Raw genomic sequence first — 23,522 nt, 5'->3', positions numbered from 1 at the left:
GGTTGTAATCAACTTCTTACAAATAGTGATACCAGAAAAGTTAATGAGTTTATTTAGACTTAATCTCTGACAAGCATTTTAAGATTATCGGAAGACAATCAGTAGGAATTGGATAGTTTATCAGATGATAAAAGTAAAAAAGTTAAAATAAATTTTATTACGAGATATTGTAACCTAATCTTTACACATGCCATTAATGCATATGGATAACAGAAAACAACAAGAGGTTATAGAAAAGAAACTGAGCATTGAGGATTTGTATGAATTATGCAGAATGTGACTGTTCTTATTGTGAGTATTAGCTTGCGAGCCACCTTACAGCAGTTACCCACAAGTTCAGGAGGCTGCTATGCGATGCTCGTGAAGTTGATCGACTTATCAGCTAGTCGTTGAGACTGATATCCTCAAGCCATGCCAATAATTGGTGAGTTGATGGTCTAAGTGTAGGAAATTCACTTATGCAAAGGCATGCAATTTCAAGCATCCTCAACATCTGTCTGTTGCAATCTTTGCTGTATATACATGGATCGAAAACTTCAGCCTCCCTTTTCTCCTTCCTCATCCGAAGCACCCAAGATACGACATCTCTACTGTCTCTTGGTCTGCACATATCTACAGGCCTCCGACCAGTGAGTAATTCGAGGAGTACAACACCAAAGCTATACACATCACCCTTAAAAGTAGCAACTGGAGATTGTGCATACTCGGGAGGAATGTATCCCAAAGTTCCAACAAGATCAGTCGTCACATGGGTCTCATGAGGTAAAATAAGCCTCGCAAGGCCAAAATCTGCCAAATGTGCTTCAAAACTTTCATCAACAAGGATATTGCTTGACTTGATATCACGGTGAAGGATGTGGGGATCACAGGACTGATGAAGGTAGGCCAATCCCCTTGCTGCTCCCCGTGCAATCTGCAGCCGTATTTCCCAATTTAGCATTGTGCTTCCTTCATTTTTCTCATGGAGCCAGTAATCCAAACTGCCATTCTCCATGTATGAGTAGATCAACAATCTGTCATTCCCATATTTGCAATATCCTTGTAGCGAAACAAGGTTCTGATGCTGGACTCTTGAAAGAGTTTCCACTTCAGCTTGAAACTCCCTCTCCATCTGAAAAAAGTCACCAGAAAGCAGCTTGATAGCTACCTTCTGTCCGTCAGGCAAAGTGGCTTTGTAGACCAGCCCGAATCCTCCACAACCTATAATATAACCCTGATCAAAATTGTTGGTAGCCTCCAGTATGTCATCAAAGCTCAGCTCCTTGTTATCCTTGTGAAACATGATAACTAAACTACAATCAGTTGCATCTGAGCTTTCATCTGTGTGCATCACTACCTTCGCATTGTCTTTGTATCTCCCTGGATAACCTCGAACCATGATACAATAAACAACAGCTAAAAGCAAAGTTGTCCCGGTTCCAATTCCAACTGCGATGCCTATAATGACAGCTTTCCAATGCTCTCTGCCCTTTGGTGGTTGAAAATCTTTGGACTCACAAGGTAACAAGTGAAAACCACAGAGACCAGGATTGCCTTCAAAATCAGCACTTGAGAAGGTAGAAAATTGGCCTCCGATTGGGACTGATCCAACTAAATTGTTGTGTGATACATCAAATTTTGACAAGAAATTAAGATTAGACAGAGAATTTGGTATGCTTCCTGTGAGATCATTATGTGACAAGTCCAAGCATTCTAAGCTTGTCATTTCTGAAAGTTGTTCAGGTATTTTTCCTGAAAGATTATTCCAACTCAAGTCCAACACGTGCAGCTCTACAAGGTTCCCGAATCCTGACAAAATTTGTCCAGAAAGCATATTGTAACTCAGAATCAGTGAAGAGGGGAAGTTACTGACCTGATTATACTGCAAAGCCTTTGTACTTGAATTCCTCTTGATATAAAATGGGAGCTCCATTGAGGCAACTTGGAGTGACTTACTTCCAGCCATAAGCCCCTTCATTTGTGCCAAGCTATTCGGGAGCTCTCCGTAGAGTGAATTGTTTGACAGATCCACGTAAAAGAGATTGTCGAGCTTCCCAATCCATGCAGGAATTGTACCAGACAAGTGGTTCCATGAAATGTCCAAAACCCTTAATTCAGACAATTCTGCCAACCATGAAGGAATATAACCTCTAAGAGCACAGTTTGCAATCACAAGTAATTCCATCTTCTCAAAACCTTTGATTCCATTGATTGGCATAGTTTCGCCTCCGCGAAAGTTATGTGTCAAGACTAAACTAACAAGGTTGGGGCAATACTGAAGGACTTGCAAAGCTGAAGCTATGTTAAAGAAATTGTTATGGCTTAGAGACAGACCAGAAAGCGAAGTGAAGTTACTGAAGCTGGAGGGTATCTCTCCTGAAAGATCGTTTTTAGCAAGATTGATGGTTTTAAGCTCCACACACTGGGGGAGTATATCAGGAATGGGGCCAAAGAAAGAATTGCTTCCAAGATCAATGAGCCTTAAGCTAGTCATGGCAGTGCAGTTGAAGTAAATCTTGCCTTGAAGAAAGTTTCGATTGAGATTGAGCACTCTAAGAGAGGATGAGTTTGACAAGGAAGGGGGCAAAATGCCAATAAATTTATTGGATTGAGCAGTAAAAGATTCTAGTGTTGCAAGGCTACCAAAGATATCTGGGATAAACCCTGTAAAATTGTTAAATGAAAGATCAATACCAACAAGGTTTGAGAGATTACTGATCTTTGTGCTCAAATTGCCGGAGAACTGGTTCCCCTGAAGAAACAACTGTGTCAGGGCTGCCATGGTGAACAACTCATCTGGCAGCTCTCCAGTGAGGTCATTAGTACCCAGGGAGAGCTCAGTGAGGAAGCTGCAGTTGGCGAGACCTCTAGGGACGCCGCCGGAGAAGTGGTTCATGGAGAAGCGGAGAACTTGTATGTTGGCGGAGGAACTACAAATAGCTGGGTCAATGGGGCCGTAGAATTCGTTGCCTGTGAGGTCCATGGAGGTGAGTTCTCTGGAGCCGGCGAGGAGTGGGTGTCTGCCTGTGAAGGAATTGTAAGAAATGTTGAAGATTTTGATCGCCGGAAGGCTTAAATTCGAGGGAATCGATCCGTTGAGCTGGTTGGAGCTGAGATTGAGAAACTCCAGTAGAGGTAGCCGGAACAGCTCCGGCGGAACCAATCCGCGAAGGTAGTTTGAGGAAAGGTCGAGCTTTGTGAGTCGGCCCAACCTGGCCAAGGAATCAGGTAAGCCACCTCTCAGCCCCCGGTGGCTGAGATCCAATTCCACGACCCGCCGCCCGGCGATGCTCGAGTTACCGCAGCGCACTCCAGCCCAGTCGCAGCAATCGGCGGACGAGCCATTGAAGCCCCATCCCAACCTAACCAGATCGGGACCCTCAAATCCCAGCAGCGCGTCGAGGTCCCTTGACTCGCAAGTCTGGTTCTGCGAGAACACCAGCCGAGCTAGCACCAGGAATAGCAGCGTCAAGAAACAGCATTCCGGCGACATTGAAATCGAGCTCGCGGGGGCAAAGGAGGGTCTTTTCATGCCCAAAAACCCAATTTGGGGGGACACCGTTGAGAAATCCGACACCCGCTTGCTCCCTGGTCACCCTCCAGGGGATCTTGGCCGGAGAAGGCAGACTTCCGGCGAAGCAGCGCAGGCAAGGAAGCTTGAGGAGGAAGGCAGCCGGGATGTCGGAAGCGCCGACGCCGAAAGCTCCAAAAGAGGAAAGTAGGAAGCGATGAAGCAAAAGGAGAGGAGGATCCGAGGCAACCGAGGGCGAGGGAGCTTGGTATTGACTTTGCTTTCTGCTACAAAACTCGATAGTTTGAAGATGCTCAGTACGCCCAGCGTTATAAGCCAGCGAGAAATTGGAATTGGGAAAGGGCGAGATGTGACCGGCTATAGGCGGTGGGAGGTTGCAAACGGAAAGAAGGGGCGAAAGTAACCGCACGAGGACGTTGCAGGTCAAACGTTTGAAGGGGGAAGACGACAAGACGTCGACGGGAAGCTCCGACGCGTATTGTTTTTGTTCTTTGTGTTTGTCAAAATGACCAACATTTATCGATTATTTATTTATTTATTTATTATTATTATTATTATTATTATTAAAGTGGTAAATGAAGCATAAGGGAAAGAAAAAGCTTATCAAAGAGTTTGAAAAAATGAAATTGAAATTGGATATCAATTTGAGCTCTTGGATATTGATACCTTAGGAATGACCTTACCATAGGTCAATAGGTTATACCTATGCGGTCCCACATCACATCGGCATATCGCATTTGTTCTTGAATCTTAAGGGGCCGACCTCTAGATATGAGTCTTCTTGAACTCTTTGAACTATCCTCTTCAAGCACTCTGAGCTCTTCACAAGATCAATTCATATTTGTTCTTAAATTGGGACCAACCTAAGTATGATCTTCCTGAACTCTTTGGTATTCCCTTCGATCGAAGCTCTTTACAAGATTGATTCTCCAAGTTAGCCATAATTAGATGTGGGCAATGACATGTTCATTACTTCTAGAATTAATAGGTTAGTAATGGATGAGCAATTTGAGAAAACCTATAATAATATAAATTTATTTTCGCAAAAGGTGACATAGTCATCTCCATGATCATCTATGAGGGCATTATTACTTAACTTTATCGAAATTCGACCTTTGCTCACTTCAATAAGTCTGTCCTTGTAGTAATCAATTTAATTTTGCCTTGGTAGCTATAATAATATCAATATACACTAAAAGAAAGAAAACCTAAAATACAAAATTAATCAGTATAATCGTGGAATATGAGTTTGAAATTCCTTACACAACTCTCTCTATATATATATAAAAAATGATAGACTGCATGAAAATGCAGCATGAAATTTCAACATGACATACTACATTGTATGGAGGTGGGATCCAAGCCTATAGTATGTCATGCTGAGATTTCATGTTGCATTTTCATACAGTCTATCATTTCTCATATATAATATAGGTATTTGGAGACAGATGATCTTTTTCTGATTCATCCATCGAATAAATTCAAAAATATGAATAATTTCTCGGAAGAACAAAGGCATATCAACTCTTGTTTATAAAACCTCAAAGTATAGACAAATTAAATTTCTACGTACCCAAACGTTCGGTTTTCATTCTAAATTAAAACTTTAAAGTGATTAAAATCATAATATAAAAAATAAACTATCGCAAACAGAGCTATTTGATAAATGAAACTAATTTGCGTATAATTTTAAATCCATTTTAAAAAATAATGAAGAAATTTTTAAATAATTTTCAATAAAAATTTAAAGAATCATTATTTTAGACAAGTTAATTTTGAAAAAAATGCTTACAAATTAATTTTATGAAAAATGATCGTGGACCACGTGTTTCTGGAACTCACATGTCATACTTCGTACCGACCACGGAACTAACAACCCTTACTGGCCACTCACACGAGAATTAAATTTCTTTGGTAATTTAATATCAATAAACATTTAATTAAATCACGTAAAAAACACAAATAATTTTTTAGTTTTAATAATGAAAGGGAGAAATATTATTATTTAATGCAATAAGATAAGAAAGTTGAGCACTTTCGCCATCAATTTGAGTCAGATCGCATTAATTTTTCTGTTGTTCTGTGTCAGAAATTATTATTTTCACACGGCAAAGGCTGACAAATTAATAGTGGGGACAACAATTTACTTTTATTATCGAAACAAAAATATCCGTCAATTTAAATTGAATCTATCAAATAATTTAAATGAATTAAATTATAATTTTATTAATAGGTAGGTTTAAGTGGATCGAGCCATCTAAGTTCGCATTTTGTATTTGGATTGATGGATTTGAATTGACTCATAAATTGAGAAAATTTATTTATTTTTAATTTAAAATTAAAATATAAAATTTGGACTAGTGAAATTGACTAATTTAAATCTCAATCTAAAATTAAAATTTTAATTTAACCTATTTAAATTATAATTTAAACTTAAAAATTTTAATATTTTTTATTTTTTGATAGGTTCGTGAATTAGTCTGCCTAACCCACAATCTACTTTAGATTGGATTGGATTAAAGATTTTTCAACCCGTTAAGTTAATGGATCAGTCCATCCTATCCTGTTATATGTCGAATTTCTAGCAAGTTGGATCAGTCTGTCATAAATTGGTTCGTTTGACCGTTCTACCCCAGACACAATGCTCTAGTAAGGATAGGATGAATACAATAAGCTGTTTATTATGATCCATCTGTACTTCTCAAAATAATTTTAATAGTTGGTGAAAATTTGTTATGAGACTAAATCTATCCCTTCTAGATAAGAATGGAATTTAAAAAAATCACATTATGGAAGTGAAAAAAAAATTTATTAGCATTTAAAAAAAATGATAAATCCAGTCAATCTCATGGACTCAACCCTTGGGGGTGGCCGGCCCGATCCCACGGAAATTTCCCACCGACCACTAGGGTAAATCGAGAAGCGCATATGACGGCCAATCCAAACACTCAACATCCTTTGATTGCATTCCTCATTTGGAAGAAAATTCTTGCAAATACGTCGTAGTTAGGGATCGAACAATGGGTCCCCTGAATGTCCTACCATTGCACCATTGCCCTGGAGACATATTATTTAGAGGAGGTTGTCCATTCACCTCCTCATTCGTCCCTCATTTATCTTCTTTTCTATACCTTTATATTTCTTATACTAAAAAATTGACAAGAGATGACCACCACCATCACCTCCCTTGATTCCGCCCCTACTTATAGAATTAATCGATTTGAAAAATTAAATATCTAAATTACTTAACAAACAAAAAAGAAAGAAAGAAAAAAATCATCTTATTTTAAATATTTAAATAACATCTAATCTTATTTTTTTATCATAAAAATATTTGTACACAGTCCCATCTTATAAAACACATTGTACATAAATTACTATTATAATAAAATATTTTTTAAATTTAATTAAAATTGCTCTAATTTTATTAAATCGACTTCAATACAATTATACCAACTTTATTTAAAATTATTACAACACAGGTTTATTTAAAAGTTATTAAATAATTTTAATTAAATTACTCCTCTATCTTCTAACAGTTTGTTACAAAACTATTATATATTATACCATTACTCTATCTTCTAAAGGAATTATATATTATAACAAATTTGAATAAAATGTTTATATATAATAGTTTTGATTAAAGTTATTATATATTGTATTATTTTTTTTTTGTCAAAGTTGTTAAAAAAGTATTTTCAAAATAAAAAAATGCATAAGTTATTACATAAGGGTGCCTTTTTGATTTTTTCTCCCTTTATTCCCAATTTATTATTTTAAAATTTTGTCATTATTTTTTAAGGACAAACTAAAAAGATGTCCTATGTTTTTAAAAATTATTAAAAGGATATTTCTCTTTTAGTATATCCCTCCATATCCAAATAATAGAATATTTTAATTTAAATCCATAATATTTTTCAAAAATATTTTTGTATAAGAAATGCCATTTTTTTTTAATATTGAGCTTATTTAGTATTTTAATCACATATAATAAACATATTATACCATGTTGGAAAAGTCAACTGTCGATATTTTTATATTGCACCCTTTTTTTTTTCATAATTTCCTTTAGGAAGAAAACCCATGCTGACTTGATTGTGCTCATGAACTTTGCATTGTATATATTTCCATGAAGTTTGACTCTTGTCTTTTCTTCAAAACCCAAAAGTAGACTTTTTTGTGGTCAAACTAAATAGTGACGTTTTGAAAATAGAGACCTTATAGTCCTATTGTTCTCATCAAAAGGTCAAAATGGTCCTAAAAAACTAATATCACAAGTCAAATCTAGAATGAAGTTTGAAAATGTTGCAAGATGTGTGTGAGTGGAATAAGTTTCCTTTGCCTCAATGCTTCCCTATCTTCAAACCAATTCTCTTTGCTATTCTCATGGTGTGAAGCCATGAATTTTGAACGCGATATTTGTCAAACTTCTCCGACTCAACCACTAGTCGATTGATTCTAGATAGTTTCTTGTGGTCGATGCGTTAAAACATGTTTTATCGAAAAGAATATTAAACACAAGATTTTAAACTTATCTATTCATTTCTTAGAATATTTCAAGCATGTACACAACAAAGTAAGAATACTAGCAATTTTCTCAATTGAAATAATACAATAATTTCAATGACAACAAGAATAAGCGGCCTCAATGTATCATTATCCTACTAATAATTTCATGCATAAGAAAAATTAAAACATAGAATTGCTTTAGAATAAGATTGGATTTAAACAGAATATATAAAATAAATGTGAAGGAGTTAATAAAATTGCAGAGAGAATAGTCTACATTATTTTTGGCAGTTCCAGAAAACCCTAAATAGTGTGTCACAGACTCTCAGTGAGGAAGATGGTACTAATGGGCTGGGCCGTTAGGAGGCCCACTATGTCATCGGAACGTACTTGGGCAAAAACCCTAATGAAATCCCTAAAAATAAAAAATAAAAAAAATAAAAAAACGATATAAATTTGATATTTGATTTAGCAACAGCTGATTTATATTCTGCAAATAGTATAAAATATTAGTAAGCTTCATTTTATTTATTACTTATTTATTAAATGGCCATTAGTAAAATGATAAAAATACTTGAAAACTATTGTAGCAGTTATTAATAGTTATTAAAGAATTAACAATCAAACAAAGTATGCAAACTTTGGCAGATCAGAGCATCTTTACCTTCGATATAGTTAATCTGATGAAAGTTGCATGTAATTCACTACAACTTTCATCGATATGCTTGCTTCATAATGATCTTCCTGCTGGTTACTGATTCTCATTGGTAATTTGCAGAAACCTCACAAGTCAGAACATTATTCTTGGAAGAAAGCTCAAATTTCTACATGACAGATCTCTGAACTACACCCCAGGACCTGGAGCTACTTGGGCAGGAATGGCAAATCATTAGTCTCCTTGAAAATCAGTGATTGCGACGTCATCACTGGAAGAATTTGGTGGGGGGTCACTGAATGATCACTGTTGATTCTGACCCTTGGAACAGTTGGGAGAAAAACTTCTGCCCGAAGAAGAAAAGAACATATAAAGGTTAAGCACGATCGATGTATCCTGTCCTAATCGAAACTAAAGCTTTCATACCACTTGCAGAAAAGTTTTCAGTACCTTGCCAAGTGAAGGTGCAATGCGATGTCATCTAGCTAGCAAAAGTGCTCTTGAGTATGTCCATTTGCTGCTGTTGCTGCCTTGATTCTTCTACATTTGCTTCCCAGGTTGTGGGGCCTGAGGTTTCGCACACTTGCAGTTGCTCATAGTTGCTGCCATGGCATCAATGCTTGTTTCAGCAATAGCAACAGTGGAAGCAGCAAACAAGTTCATGGAATCAGAGAATAAGGAAGACTTTTAGAAGAAAAGAAATATCGCCTACCGCTCCATTTGATGCATGATGATCTCCAGTCTAAAAATAATTCACTTGTTCATTTGTTCAGACCAAAAAAGGAATCATTCGCTTGTTAAAAGCATGTATTATGGGGGGAATGTCCAACTGAGTCAAGCTAGTAATCACACAAGAATAGATGCTAGGGACACAATTGTCTATTTGACTGTCATACAAGATGACAATTTAAGAAAGATTGGGAGGTTATTCGATTCTTCAGATAAATATAGTAAATCAAATCTGAAGGATCTTAGACCAAATAATGCTCGCTTGTGCCTATTCTCACAGCACAACTACAACTAATGATAAGGCCACTAAGTATATTCATTCATTCGTCGTCGTCGTCATCATGATCAAGTCATTTTTGTCCTCAGTATTTTGGTTTGGTTACATGAATCTTGCCCCTCCGTTGAACTCTATCTATGGTTATATCACTAATAATATTTAAATGAATATATAGGTTCACTAGCACAGCCAAATTATGCTTCAAGGTTGATCTGTTGTGTTGAGACTCAAATTATATTGTAATATCAGCTGACAAATAAATAAAAACTATAAATGTAAACCGGTAAAGTGAAAATTTGGGATTTGATAGAGCATCCAAAACAAGCATAAAATTGCAATCTTATAATTGTCAAAACTTTTGAACATGTCTTTACCTGGTTCAATGGAAGAATAGGATTTGTAGCTGGCTCCAAATAGTTGAAACTAATAGGCTTGATGATGATGATGATGATGATGATGATGATGAAAAAGACACATCTTTCTCATTTGCTTGTGGTAGGCGATTTCCATCCACAGCTGGACGGAACAATTTCTGCAACTTCAGAACTGCTTAGGATCATCTTAAACTTCCTATGATAATCTTCCAAGGTTACAAAGGTCTGTAAGTCTTGAAGAGAATGACAATTCTGTCTGTATCTGATCCCCAGTGCAACTGTTTGTTGTCATGACAAAAGTTTCACCCTGAAATGAAGAAAAGAAAGAAGAGATGGAAGAATGAGATGCAAAGCTAGTGGAAAGCAGACTCAGATCCAACTGAATCAATTTTGCTACAGACAAAACTGGTGATGAGCGATAGATAAATATAAGGACTACAGACAACTGAATCAATTTTGCTATACTGGCCCAAAAACAAAGTTGCCATGTAAGAAAGTGCTCAGTGACTCAGCCCCATAACCTTTTTTTAATGGTTTTGCATGAAAATAAGCAACAATGTAATTTAACTCACCATTTTGTGGCTGTAGCACATTGTCCATCTCTTTCACCTTCCAACAAACTTAATTTGTAACGAAACTGTCCCTGAAGTACTGCAGTTACTTCAAGCAAAAAAGAAAAAAACAATCATACTAATCCCACTTAATTATAGGCTCAAAATAGAGTGAACAGAATTGGTCTAAAACCTTCTGAGTATTGATAGATCTCATGCAGTGCAAGATAGATTGCATACAAGCTTGCACCTGATTTGGTGAAGAGTAAGAAGCACATGATGTGACCAGAAATGAACCTAATTTGAAAAGAAGCATTAGTCTCTCCCCTTGTAATTTGTAAGGCATCCAGTACTGTAAAACAGAAGATGCCATTTTTGAGCATTAATTCTAACTGTTTTCACATTTGGACACTGATTACGAAAGTTAAATTCCTTTTACACGTCACGTAAGGGATGCGCTTCTTACTGTGCAGATAGTATATTATTAAAGTACATAACACAAAGTACAGAGGCAAGTGTCTTGCTACATGTACAATATTTATTTTTATACTATATGCTGACATATTATAAATGAGGAAGAATGAAAAGAGAAACAAGAGAAAGACATCAGCATACATCAGTGAACTCTCCCTAGATTATGGGGTAAAAAAACTCAGCATTTATTTGCATCTTCCCAATTCAAGGATGCAGTTGCCCTCACTTTTTGATCCCAAGTGAACATGTACCTTTGATCCTTGTATACAAATAATCTCAATCATGTAGGTGAAGATGGTTTGGTATCATTTGGTGTAGCAGATTATTGTCGTGCACCATAGGATCGTGAAAAGTTCCATTTCGAGATGCATGGGCTTCAGTTGCCATCTGATAAGGACTTACTCCACCAAGTAATCGTCTCATTTGCATTGATGCACCTAAAAAACCAATTGCTTCATGGGGCTGATTTATGTCTAGGATAGATGAGTAGGAACTTGGCAACATGGGTGTAGAAGCTGAGCTTAACGGATTGCTAAGAGATGATGACTGAGATGGAGAGGAAGGTCTGTTATCTGGTAAATGGGCAGTAGTAATATCATGTATGCTGGCTCTCCTCTTATCTTTGCTACCGGAATGTAACCGGATGAAGTACTTTTGGGCATGACTAGCTACCTGTGTAGGTGTCCTGGTAATCACAAAATTATGGGAAATATTTCGCCAATCCCCTTTGCCATACATTTTAAGCCCAAGCAGGAATAGCCTGCAAAAAAAAACAAAAAAGGAAAATAACTTAGTAACCACTCTAAAGATTGATCATCTGACAATATGTTCCCCAAAGGATAAGTTACTAAAGAACCCAATAGAGATGCATGGTTTAACATCCTCATACTCTCTCCAAGTTTAGATTAAACCTCAACTATGGACAAATAATATATAAAAGAAAAACAGAAGCGGAGAAGGACTCGTACTCATAACTTAGTAATGAAAAACTTATGCCATCAGAAAGGCACCATTTGCAGATTTATGATTTAACACAAACAATCCCTACAATTCCAGAACCAAACTAATTCAGTTCAAGTACCAGAAATCAATAATCGGATCAACTAGAAGAAAGAAGATATAGAATTGAGAGTTTCAAAAACTAGTTCCAAAATTCAATCAGATATAAGCCAAACACTTTCACCTTGAGTTATACACCACCTTTAGATTGAGTTGAATCTTACGAAAACTGAATGGACTTACTTGTGCTCCTCTTCAGTCCAAGGGACTCCTTTTTTCCTCTCCTGATCTGCCGCGCGCAGCCCTGACTTCTTCCCGCTGGTATGCGCCCCTGACTTCTTCCTGCTGATTGAATAAGGTTGCTTCACAGCTTTGAAGTCGCAATTGCTATCCCAGTCCAGTGCAAAAGAAGAAGAACCGTAGCTAGGACAGTGAAACCGCCCAGCTTCTATCTCGCTCACATCCTTCAACAAATCCCTGTAGTGTCTCTCCACGTCCATTGCGGACTTGCCAGGGATATACGCCGCCACTTTTTCCCAGCGGTCAGGTGTGTCTTTGTCGAACTCAGCCAGGGCTTTCTCGAAGAGCTTGTTCTCTTCCCTGGTCCAGTTTCCATTCGAGAGCCCGCCCCAATTCCTCCTCTCGACAAGGAAGCAACTTGTGCCGGGGAAGCACAGTGCCGACGCTGGAGGAAGAACTTCCATCCACGATTTGGCCATCATCTCGCAAATTTGTTCCTGAACTCAAAATTGGGAGAAAGAAGCAACAGGATCCAAACCGTGGTAGAACAATGCGAGCTTCCGGTAGAGGACGTACTCACCAAATGCCCTAAAACTAAATATTGAGGGAAATAATCAAACTTATGGATCCATAGCGAAATCAAAATGGAATAGCGCAGAATTTTCGAATAAAACAAACCCGGGGGCAGTGATAAATCTCTATCGATCTTTAAATCGAAAATAAGAGAGGGCAAAGAGAAATCGAAACTCAAAATAACCAGAGGAAAACGCAAGAATCCAGTTAAACCTCTAGGTCAGCGTCGATGCGGCCTGGATCGATGGGAGAAGTGAGTAGACTCGAAGAGGCAGATGGCCGCTCAAAGATTCGACCTTTGTTCGCAATTTTGACGGGGGAAAGGAGACGGAGACTGGAGTGAGAAGAGGAAGGGTGAGGAAGGAGGCGATCTATATAGGCAGCCATGGATGGACGAAGCATTGAAACCTTGATTCGCTTATAAAGCTGTGCCTTTTGCCATGCTCTCCTGAAAGCTACATGGAGAGGAAGGCAATGGATTATTTTAAAATATCTCCAACAATTAACTATTTATTTTATAATTCCCCTATAATGGAAAATATCTATTTTATCTTTTATATTACTATTTAAATCACTCAATTATTTATGACAGAAAATAAATATATATATATTTTTATCAATATTATGTTAAAATTATCAAAATATCACTTCCAGATAAAAAAGGAAAGATAAATCTCAATTATTCTCAATGATTGTGCTCTCTATTTGAAAGAAAATTCCTATAAATACGCCGTAGCTGAAGATCAAACCTCAGGTGCCTGAGTGACAATTTGAATGTCCTACCGAGGCATCATGCCCTAAGGACCACTACACTGCAAGGAAGTTACTAGTAAGAGAGCTTTCAAATGTTTGAAATTAAAAACAAACAAATGATCGTAGAATTGATCGTATAAAACTGCTGAGGTGGCATATTTCACCTTTTACTACTGAAGAAATTAGAAAGACCATAAACATCTAATTTTATCTGTCAATCATGCTACAAAATTATTTTGTGATATTTTAACTATGAAGGCTGATTTACATGTTATGCCAAATTATGTGAAAACTACTAATGATAATCTTAGATAAATAAGATAGCTTACAATGTCAAAAACTTGTTTATACAGAACCACAATGTAAAATAAGAAGAAAAAAAACACTCTGGAGGGACTTCAGAGGACTTTATGAAGAGGATGCTAAAAAGCTCAAGATTTTGCAGAGACAATCTGCTGCTGCTGCTTTATTTGACAGTACAGAAATGCTAGATCGAAGCTCTTCATAGACTTCCCCAACAAAAACGTTCTTTGAAGACAACTTTAAAGCTCAAGGTACCTGAAGACAAGTTTAAAGTGCTCATGGATTACAAAAGTAGAGCTTTATTAGTGCGTCAGGGATACATTTTGAGCGACTTTACAACCTCACTAACATAAAAGGAGGAGGCGAGGGCCAACTTCTCAGACCTGAAAAGGTCCACGAGAGTGTAAAATATACTACGACAACCGAGTCCCATGCTACCTGTTAAACTAAATAGCAAGCAAAACATTTGAACTGGCACGAACTAAATACATGAAACAGCAGCAGCTCTCCCACAGATCTGTTACAACAAGGACAAAATGTTATTAAATTTAAGTCAAGGAGTGTATCAGTATATAAGATTCAGGGCATCTTCAAAAAATAGTCCTTCTAAAGATAACCAATTAAAAAGAGTTCAACCTCGGCAATGCCCAGTTGTTATGCGTGATTCTGAGCAAAAGATATAAGCTTAAGTTGCAGGCGCAATGATCGAGTAATTTGAGAAGCAGTTGAGTTCAGCAACCATATTACTTTGAAAATATTTTGATGTGTTTGACAAATAAATTCAGAGTTTGCAAGAGCATGGCAACACATGTAGTTTGTGACCAGACATAATCAAGTCATGTTGATTTGGCTCGATGATCTGGAGATCTAAGACAGACTAAGAGGTCATTGGCGAAGGATGGTAGAGTAAGAGCTGACTGGTGAAGAATGGTATGAGATATTCAAAGGTCTGAAAAATTGCTGACGAGGTGGACCAGGAGATGTGAAGTCTTTGGCGTAAAGACTGAAGGTGAGACCTTTGCACAAGTGGTGCAAGATGTGAAATCATTGGTATCAAAATCTGGAAGCAAGACCTTAAAGCTAGTGGAACAAGTGGCTAAAATCCTAAAGCTAAGGCTTTTGGATTAAGTGGTTGAGATGTAAAGTCTTTGGGTGCGAAGATCTAGAAGTAAAACCTTTAGGCATGTGGAGGCTTTTATAGTCTTTGGACAACATCATCATCGAAGATAAAGTAAAGATTACAGACCTGGATTTTGTGTGAGCAGTGAGAGATTGCATGTTAATTGTAATATGAGGTTTAGATGATGATGGGAGTAAATTAAATAGAAACTGCAACCAAGGAAAACAAGGTTCCTAATTGTAATTTGTGGTCAAACTTGACCCCAAAACTTTGTGTAGACTTATGAAGGCATAAGCCAAGTGAAATAACAAAATCCAAACAGATTAAGTCAAATGAAGATTGACCCAATCAACTAGAGTATTGAGTCAATTTTAATCTCTCCATTCGAAAGCATAATCCTCTTGATTAGCCTTGAGTTATCTAGACTAAATTCCAGTCAATTATAATACTTGTCCAACTGGCTGAATTGAACTTTAAAGTATTAGCTCATAACAACTATTTGTATAAGCTTAGTTGACGACTAAATTTCAGACAGCTAGAGTGGTTCAAAAACTAGTCATTACTTGACCATTAGAAAATATTCTATATGTGTCAAATAACATGTTCCTTATTGTAATTTGCAGTCAAACTTGACCCTGTAGTAGGCTTATGAAGGTGTAAGGCGAAGTGAATTCAGGACCACCAAGCAGATTGAATCGAATGAAAATTGATCCAGTCGACCAGAGTGTTGACTACTAAGTCAATTGTAAACACTCCATTCAAAAACATAATCCTCTCTCTTAGCCTTGAGTTATCCGGACCAAGTTCCAGTCAATTGGAAAACTTGTCCAATTAAGTGAACTTTTGCGGATTATCTTGCAATACCTATTTGAACAAGCTTAGTCCACTGAACTCAAATTTCAGACAGCTAGCGCGGTTCAAAAAACTAGTCGTTAGGAATATAAGTGTTGAATGTGTTTTTACTAGGAACCATGCACAAATTTGGTAGTGATATTCCAACATCTAAGCGTCCTAAAAAAATTGTCGAAAAGGCTTTCAAAGGCTTCTACAGATCTTGATAGCCATCAACACAAATCCTAAAAACAGTGATAGATTCACAAATTATTTTTGGTTTCATGAGCTGCTGACATCCAATAAATGCTCTTGATCATAATAACTACTACGTCTTGTGGTTGATTTTTTGTGCCTTTAATCTAAAATAAGCAAAATCACACCCTAAATCACAAGGAGAATAAGGAATCAACATTGTGCTGAACTCCTTAATGATGCTAAGTGAAAGATAGCATTCTTTCACCAAGTGAAATTTTGTGCTTCAACATAAGAAGAAACCCAGAGGGAAAGAAAATCTCTCTCTCAAGTGACCTACATAAAAGGCAAACTAAATTCCTCTATTTAAAGCCTATTTGATAAATGTTTATAGTTAATACAATGAGCCAACTCAAGCCATTTGCACAGCTAGACAGCCTTGATCTCTGCCATAGTACAGCAAGGGAGCTCCATTAGGGTTCAGCCCTCTCGAGCCACCTCCACAACTAGATAGTCTTCATCTCTCCCAGAGTACAGGAATAGGGATCAAACCTTCACACAATTGTGCTAGCATAGCAAACATGAATAGTAGACACCAAGCAACAAACAATAGATGCAGACAAATTTACATTGAAAAAAGGATTGAAAATGGCCAAGCAATAGAGTTAGCGCAATAGTCCCCTAGTCTCAGCATAGATAATCACAGTTAAACAAGCTCAAACAGATGATACCCACTTCCAGTAGTTCTCATCCTTATACACTATCATAATAAAATCTGACCAACTTCTAATGACAGAAAGATGCTCAATAAGGGTAGTCAACTATAGACATCTGGAACCATCCTAACTCCTGTAAGCCAAGTGATAAAGAAAGAAACCAACAAACATTTATCAAATTGACGAGTTGTCAATTAGGTATATCTGTTAAACATAACTTAATATGAGGCAGATTTGCTTCCGTGGCAGAAAAATCAGCTGCAAGCTAGAAGTTAGCTATTGACTAATTTTCCCCCAAGAAAGATTGTTAATCCCAAGTATTTAAATGAGAACAAGGTCGACTTGTTTCAATTACATATATGTAATAAATTAAAACTCAGAATACCAAAGCAACATCTAAATAGAGGCTGGTTATTAGTATCTAGCATAAAAAAATTTCAAAACAAGAAAAAACTTGAAGAACAGAAAACAAATCAGACAATTTTTCAAAAAAGCAAAATCAAAAGACGGCAATGTTTTTCTTATGTAGTCGAATATAGAATGGAACTGATACAGTGAATAATATGACATGCTCAGCCCAAATATAGTGGTAGCAACTCGGCATAGAAGACACAAATGAATAAAATTACACCAAATTATAAATTCATTTTTGATTCAGATCATTTGCAGATGATATATGTCAATGAGCTAAAATGGTTACTAATATTTTGAAGTGCCAAATAAAAGGAATTACCTTCTATGAATATTGATCAAGAGCATATTAGTTGAGTTGGTACTTCAATAATACAGAGAACCTGAAAAACAATAAATTCAAACAAAAAACACAATTACATAGTGCTTTTTTTAGTGTAAGAGATTCAACACAATGCTAATTCACTTGATCAATACCTTGCCACCATTCACCTCGATTGGCAGCATCAGGGTCATTTGAATTTCCCCCTTTGTCATCTTTAAACTAAGGCCATTAAAAGGTTGAGTTTCATGCCGTCATAACATTGTTCTTCCTAATTTATGAAATTTAGTGCGTCACTTACAGTTTTTGGTGATCCAGAAACTTGGGTGGATGAAGAACTGTCATAGAAATCACGACCGCCATAGTGAACAGAAGAGCTAAAATAGGCCGATTCTTCATATTGATCGGGAGTTTCAGGTTTACCATCCTTGCTCCGCATCATTTGTTTCTTGGTTGGATTTCCCTGAGCTTTACCGCCTGCATAAGGATAATAGGATAAATAGTTTTTCAACCAAAATTCTAACCCATTAGAACCAAACAGTTGCCTCAAGAAACCTTATTTCCTTGCATTATGATTTCAGCATCTCTTAAACAACGAAGAGGAAGATGATAATTTGATCTCAAAATACTTCACTTCAAGTAAAAGTAGAACAATTCGTTCCTTGAGAACAAGAACAATTCCAAAGTACAAAATACAAATAAACTGAATCCATAATAAGAAAAAAAAAGAACTAATTGAAATCCCGAAAAAGAACAAGTCTGCACATTCAACGACCTGAAGGTACGCCCTGAGCGTTCCCGAATTGCCCATCCGTCTTCTGCTTGCTCAACGTCCAGTACAAGTCGCTCTGTGACGAATCCTTACCCATCACCTGCAACGCCATGTCGGCAGACGAGAAAAATCTCATTTTGATGGTTCAATTGCAGAGAAAAAAGAAATAAAAAACCCTAAAAGATGAAACAATCGGCAAACTATCAACATGCAAGAACTCAAAACCCTAAAATACAATCCAAAATTCCACCCCCCCCCCCCCCCCCCCCCCCCCCCCCCCCCCCCCCCCCCCGGTGCAATCAAAGAATAGAAGCCCTGGACGTACCGCGGAAGCAGGGGGGAAGACGCTGCTAAAGTACCCAGGCGACGAGGATGACGAACCATCCTTGCCGGTGGGGAAGAGCTCGTCGGCGATCGACGAAGATTGCTTCTTTCCTCCTCCTCCTCCACCTTCCATCCGATCTTGACCCTAATCTTGTCGCTTCGATGCGTGTGGCCTCGAGATCGACCGAGAGAAAGGCACAAATAGGGAGAGAGGGAAGGAGCACGTGAAGAGAGACGACAAGGTATCAAAGCGAGCAGGAATGGCGGCGACTCTGCTGCTGCTCTGATCGGTCGCTGTGTCGGCCTCGATGCCGCTCCATGTGGCCGCATTTATACGCGCCTCGCTCGTTCAATCTCGCTCTGCTCTCGGATTTACGCCATGGATTCGCGACGAAATCTTTGCAGATCACCTTCCATTCCTGTCAATCTCAGTGTCTTTGGATAAAATTAAATATCCTTTTGGAATTTAATCAAATAAATAATTTTTTTTAAATTAAAAAAAAAGGGGGGGGGACGGGTCACGTAACTCATGCCCCGCAGCACGTGTGCCAATGGAAATTATTTATATTAAATAGCAATTATTAATAATTTTATTTTACCAAAACAACCTTCATAATTTATTATATTACATTGCATTTTGACGAACACTCGATGGGCATCAATAATTCTGCATCCTTATCGCCTCGTCTTGCTTCTTCTCCTTCAACTTCTTTTCCTGATTAATTTGGATGAGGATATTCTTATGGAATATGATCATCCTCGAATAAAGCCCATGCTTAGTTCCTCCTCCCTTTTCTTTTTATTTTGTTCTTTAACATATTTATTTTTTTTAAAAAAATAATTATTGAAGTCTCAAACTGTTCATGTCTTGTTTGTCCTTGATACAGTTGTTTCATGGTGCTCAACCATACCATATGTATCCATGTTCTCATGTTGCTTCTGAAGCTCAGAATTCATGGTGACAAGCATGATGCATAATATATCTAATGCATCATCTTGATGCTTCTTGTAAACATCCTTTTCCGCACGAGTGGCGGTAGTGACAGGTGCTTTAGGAAGAGGTTGCTCCAGAACATACAGTTTTCGTTCCTTTTTGAGGACTATCCTCAAATTCCTGTACCAGTCCAAGAAATTTAAGGTAGTGGTAACATATTTTTTTTAAACATATTTATTTTTTAAAAAATGATAAATCTCAGTCAGTCTTATGGACTCAATCTCTGGAGATGGTCGGTCCGATCTCACGGAAGTTTCCCACCGACCACCAGGATAACATATTTATTTTACTACAATAATAAAGAGGGATTATTGAATTAATTTTGTTAATAATGAATGTAGTGTATTATTATAATATCCGGGCTGGACCTGCTATGGCCCAATTCGTCGGGCCCATGACTAACTAGCTCTCGGTCCAGAGTTTTGGGCCGTAAACGGCCCAAATATTGGTCGAACGGGCCGGTTTCTGGGTGCCCATTTCGGCGCACCAACCTGAAGTCGGTTGCCTCACTAGTCACGCTCCCTTGTGCATCTGTCACGTCACGTGCTAAATTCCACCAATGTCGGTGGCTGGCCGTGGCCGAAGCTACGTGGGACTTCTCCAGCCGTCGGATCCATTGATGAAATATCGATCGAAAGTAATCCTCACCGCCAGCAATACTCAACCTCGCACACTCGACTGATATTGGTCAGCATAAGGGCCCCAACCTCACAGCCTACGCGGTCCACATCAGTTTAGGAGATTTTTAATGGGTTCGCAACGTGGAGCTCACGAAAAAGGTCCAAAACGCCAAGAAAAGGGAAGACGACGGATTAAAGGGCTTCGAATCCCTCGGAGAGCGGCTGTAGATGCACGCCAGAGCTCCTCCGGCTTGGTGCTAGGGTTTTCGAGGAGCACGCGCAGAGAGGGGGAGATGCAGACGGAGGCGCGAGTGGGGGTTGTGGTGGAGGACAGCCGGCAGAGAGCTCTATCGTCCGGCCACGGAGACGGTGGCGTCGGTGATGGGAAGAGGAGGTACTCCACGCAGCAGCAGAGCCAGGCGCCGAGGCAACAGTTGCAGCACCAGCCGCAGATCGGGACGGTGGAGCACCTTATAGCCGGTGGTGTCGCCGGCGCTGTCAGCAAGACGTGTACGGCCCCTCTTGCTCGTCTTACCATTCTTTTTCAGGTATCCATGTTCTACTAGGTCTTGGATTTTATTCTAATTGAGCACTCCTGCTGCTCCTGTCCATGTTTAGTAAAATGATGTAGGATGAGAGATATTCTTGTCAATTTGCTGCTTCAATTGTTGCAACTGAAAAAATATTTGCTGTGAATTCCCTTCTTTTTTTTTTTTTTGGGTGACAATAGAGTTGTAGTTTTGATGTTTTTCCAACTAAACCTTCTAAAGGTTGTACTAAATTGAGTAGCATAAATGTTGGTTGACCCTGAGAACTCATGGCATGAAATAGCATGTTTCTACAGGTAGTACTTTCCAGCATAAAGAATGTTTGAAAATTTTGATGCAGAGCTTCGTTGTATTTTTTTTTCCAGGGGCATTATTAACAGATATACCACTTCGGAAGCTTAAAAACATACGTTGGTAATCTAAAAAAGAATTTGGCAGGCATATGATTTTGTTGTGTGTACTGTTTTTAAGATTTTAGGCATTCAGTGGGTTTTCTCTCTTTGACATGTATGGCTGAATTTGGATGGGCTATTGAGTAATTGATCTATGATATTAACTAGGCTTTTTAAAAAAAAGTATTTTCTTTATATTTATTTGCATTGTTTTTATAATTATGTAACTTACAAAGCCAATGTATGTTTTCTAGTTTTTAGTTTGATGTATATACTTGGTATCCCTTCATTTTTCTCTGTATATTTCATGGTTTTAATTTTTGGTTGCCAAATTTAGGTGCAAGGAATGCACTCTGATGCAGCTTCTCTGGGGAAAGCAAGCATATGGAAGGAGGCTTCTCGAATTGTTTCTGAAGAAGGTTTTAGAGCATTTTGGAAAGGAAATTTGGTGACAATTGCTCACCGCTTACCATATTCTTCAATAAGTTTTTATGCCTATGAGCAATACAAGAGTGTAAGTTGAAAATTTCAGTAGATAAGTATGCCAATTTTCTACGGCACCATCAACTTATTTTTGTTTCTCTAAATTATTATTATTTTTACAGTTATTGAAAATGATTCCTGGGTTAGATAAGCATAGAGATAATGTCGCAGCAGATATTTGTGTAAGATTGTTTGCTGGAGGCTTAGCTGGAATAACAGCTGCATCACTTACATATCCACTGGATCTTGTGAGGACACGTCTTGCAGCTCAGGTAATACCATGATTTATGTGAATGAGTATAAGCAGTATTCTATCTTTTACTCTTCATGGGCAACAAAATCTTAGTTGAAGCTCTTAATTTTGACATATTCAAAGATACAAAACATATAGATGTGTGAAAATAGAATGAATTATTTGAATTTGATGTTTTTGGTGCAATGATAATGTCTTTCCTATGCATAAACTTGTTGTTACTCCATTATGAAGTGCACCTTTCATATATATTCATTTTTGGGATTTTCTGTTTATATATTCATTTTTGGAATTTGTGTTGTTTGTAACTGTAATTATCATTGTTTTAAAAAAAATTAGAATATTGGTAGTTCAAGATCATTTGTATTTATTTTACACAGAATTCCGAATTAAATGCTAAAATAGATATGTACAATTAATCAATAAATGATATTTTCATCTAATCCCCTGTTCCTGAACATTACTGATAAAACTTTTTTATACGTTAGGTTTCAGATGTATATAATTCTTATATTTATGATATGTATAAGATTTTCTTATATGAAACCAAAAGGAAGAGAAGAAATGATAAGAAAATTGTATATAGATGGAGGAAAAAATGAAGATCGGTTTGTTTAAGGGGATAAAAAAATAGGTAAGATACATTTAAAAATATTAATCTGAATTATCCATGAATCTCAATGACCAAGAATTGACAATTGATGTGTAAAAGAACCATAGAATACCAAGAATCTCAGAGAAATATTCGTTTTTATCAATTTTTTCATTCAATTTATTTCAAATAAGTCGTATCTTGTTTAAACCAATGAATAGAGCTGGGGTTATAGTTAAAGCAGCCAGTAGAAAACCGAAATAACTAGTTATAGTAAGCATGAAAGAGCTAAATTAGATATGTTCCTTTGCTACATATATTATTACATACAATTACATTATATATTATTACATTATATATGTATATTATTATTACGACTATATACGACTATACGACTACGACCAACCAATTACTTGAAATGAAAAGATTCAAACAAAAAATTTTATAATCAACAAAAAGAATTGTTAATGGATTTAAGATCCATTATATTATACGTATAAATTAAATTAATTTAATTGTGTAAAGTGTAAAGAGTAAATATAATTTAATAATATCTTTCGTGAATTATTAGAAACAAGAAACCATTGATTCCTCTCCACTCCTCGCGAGCTGCAAGGTCCGTCGCCACTCGCCCCTGCAATTTCCCAGCCGCACCCACGCCTTCGCCGCGCCTCTCTTCTTCCTTCGCCCTCACCACTCCTCGCGAGCGCAAGGAACCTCGCCCCGAGCGCAAGGAACCTCGCCCCGAGCGCAAGGAGCCTCGCCCCTGCTACTCGCGAGCCGACCACTCCTCTCTTCTTCCTCGCTGCCGCTCTTCTCGCCCTCGCCCCTGCTACTCGCGATTCGAAGCCACTCGCCCCTGCTACTCGCGCCTGCCGAGCAGTGGCAAGGTCCTCGCTGCCGCTCTTCTTCCTCGCCATAGGATTTCACCCTCGCCCCTGCTACTCGCGAGCCGAAGCCACTCGAAGGTCCCTAACCCTATTTTTTTCTCTATTTTTTCT

The 23,522-nt window shown here is 37.7% G+C and overlaps 4 protein-coding genes across 5 annotated transcripts; 1 reads left to right on the top strand and 3 right to left on the bottom strand.

Annotated features, from left to right (window-relative positions):
- Positions 1 to 330: 330 nt before the first annotated feature.
- Positions 331 to 3,771, bottom strand: LOC141822848 (phytosulfokine receptor 1-like). Its single transcript, XM_074710156.1, has one exon. The coding sequence runs from the start codon at positions 3,509 to 3,511 to the stop codon at positions 383 to 385; it is 3,129 nt and encodes a 1,042-aa protein (XP_074566257.1). The 5' UTR covers positions 3,512 to 3,771; the 3' UTR covers positions 331 to 382.
- Positions 3,772 to 8,591: 4,820 nt separating this feature from the next.
- On the bottom strand, positions 8,592 to 13,360 carry LOC141822849 (transcription factor DIVARICATA-like). The gene is made up of 7 exons (XM_074710158.1): positions 13,106 to 13,360; positions 12,323 to 12,913; positions 10,800 to 11,840; positions 10,628 to 10,715; positions 10,056 to 10,362; positions 9,126 to 9,277; positions 8,592 to 9,021 (listed from the first exon to the last, which is right to left on the bottom strand). The coding sequence occupies exons 2-3, from the start codon at positions 12,799 to 12,801 to the stop codon at positions 11,357 to 11,359; spliced, it is 963 nt and encodes a 320-aa protein (XP_074566259.1). The 5' UTR covers positions 12,802 to 12,913; positions 13,106 to 13,360; the 3' UTR covers positions 8,592 to 9,021; positions 9,126 to 9,277; positions 10,056 to 10,362; positions 10,628 to 10,715; positions 10,800 to 11,356.
- Positions 13,361 to 13,974: 614 nt separating this feature from the next.
- On the bottom strand, positions 13,975 to 19,034 carry LOC141824809 (uncharacterized). Of its 2 annotated transcripts, XR_012601460.1 has the most exons (7): positions 18,641 to 19,034; positions 18,319 to 18,415; positions 17,845 to 18,020; positions 17,699 to 17,765; positions 17,544 to 17,604; positions 14,289 to 14,465; positions 13,975 to 14,203 (listed from the first exon to the last, which is right to left on the bottom strand). XR_012601460.1 is itself a non-coding variant. In XM_074712142.1 (6 exons), exons 1-5 carry the CDS (start codon positions 18,770 to 18,772, stop codon positions 17,588 to 17,590), a joined length of 489 nt encoding a protein of 162 aa, XP_074568243.1. In that variant the 5' UTR covers positions 18,773 to 19,034; the 3' UTR covers positions 14,232 to 14,465; positions 17,544 to 17,587. The 2 variants fall into 2 exon arrangements, 1 of the variants encoding a protein (XP_074568243.1); XM_074712142.1 differs by lacking the exon at positions 13,975 to 14,203 and having other exon boundaries at positions 14,232 to 14,465.
- A 1,347-nt stretch (positions 19,035 to 20,381) lies between these two features.
- Positions 20,382 to 21,960, top strand: LOC141823736 (uncharacterized). Its single transcript, XM_074710988.1, has 3 exons — positions 20,382 to 20,801; positions 21,531 to 21,707; positions 21,799 to 21,960. The coding sequence occupies exons 1-3, from the start codon at positions 20,382 to 20,384 to the stop codon at positions 21,958 to 21,960; spliced, it is 759 nt and encodes a 252-aa protein (XP_074567089.1).
- The last annotated feature ends 1,562 nt before the right edge of the window (positions 21,961 to 23,522 follow it).

The sequence above is a fragment of the Curcuma longa genome, chromosome 3 (assembly GCF_044706935.1).
Source record: "Curcuma longa cultivar G26 ecotype Majalengka, Jawa Barat chromosome 3, ITB_CL_G26_1.1, whole genome shotgun sequence".
In the NCBI taxonomy this organism is placed as follows: Eukaryota; Viridiplantae; Streptophyta; class Magnoliopsida; order Zingiberales; family Zingiberaceae; genus Curcuma; species Curcuma longa.
The sequence above is the reverse complement of the archived record's forward strand: the minus strand, read 5'-3'. Positions and strand labels throughout refer to the sequence as shown.

What these genes read in the sequence shown, in the direction of transcription:
- LOC141822848 (XM_074710156.1), bottom strand. Translation starts at nt 3,511, where the DNA reads ATGAAAAGACCCTCCTTTGCCCCCGCGAGCTCGATTTCAATGTCGCCG.
- LOC141822849 (XM_074710158.1), bottom strand. Translation starts at nt 12,801, where the DNA reads ATGATGGCCAAATCGTGGATGGAAGTTCTTCCTCCAGCGTCGGCACTG. An exon ending in TGGACTGAAGAGGAGCACAA is followed by an intron (nt 11,841 to 12,322) that starts GTAAGTCCATTC and finishes TTTTTTTTGCAG; the next exon opens with GCTATTCCTGCTTGGGCTTA.
- LOC141824809 (XM_074712142.1), bottom strand. Translation starts at nt 18,772, where the DNA reads ATGGAAGGTGGAGGAGGAGGAGGAAAGAAGCAATCTTCGTCGATCGCC. An exon ending in CGCTCAGGGCGTACCTTCAG is followed by an intron (nt 18,021 to 18,318) that starts GTCGTTGAATGT and finishes ATCCTTATGCAG; the next exon opens with GCGGTAAAGCTCAGGGAAAT. An exon ending in TTTCTGGATCACCAAAAACT is followed by an intron (nt 17,766 to 17,844) that starts GTAAGTGACGCA and finishes TAATGGCCTTAG; the next exon opens with TTTAAAGATGACAAAGGGGG.
- LOC141823736 (XM_074710988.1), top strand. Translation starts at nt 20,382, where the DNA reads ATGGGTTCGCAACGTGGAGCTCACGAAAAAGGTCCAAAACGCCAAGAA. An exon ending in GTCTTACCATTCTTTTTCAG is followed by an intron (nt 20,802 to 21,530) that starts GTATCCATGTTC and finishes TGCCAAATTTAG; the next exon opens with GTGCAAGGAATGCACTCTGA. An exon ending in CCTATGAGCAATACAAGAGT is followed by an intron (nt 21,708 to 21,798) that starts GTAAGTTGAAAA and finishes TTATTTTTACAG; the next exon opens with TTATTGAAAATGATTCCTGG.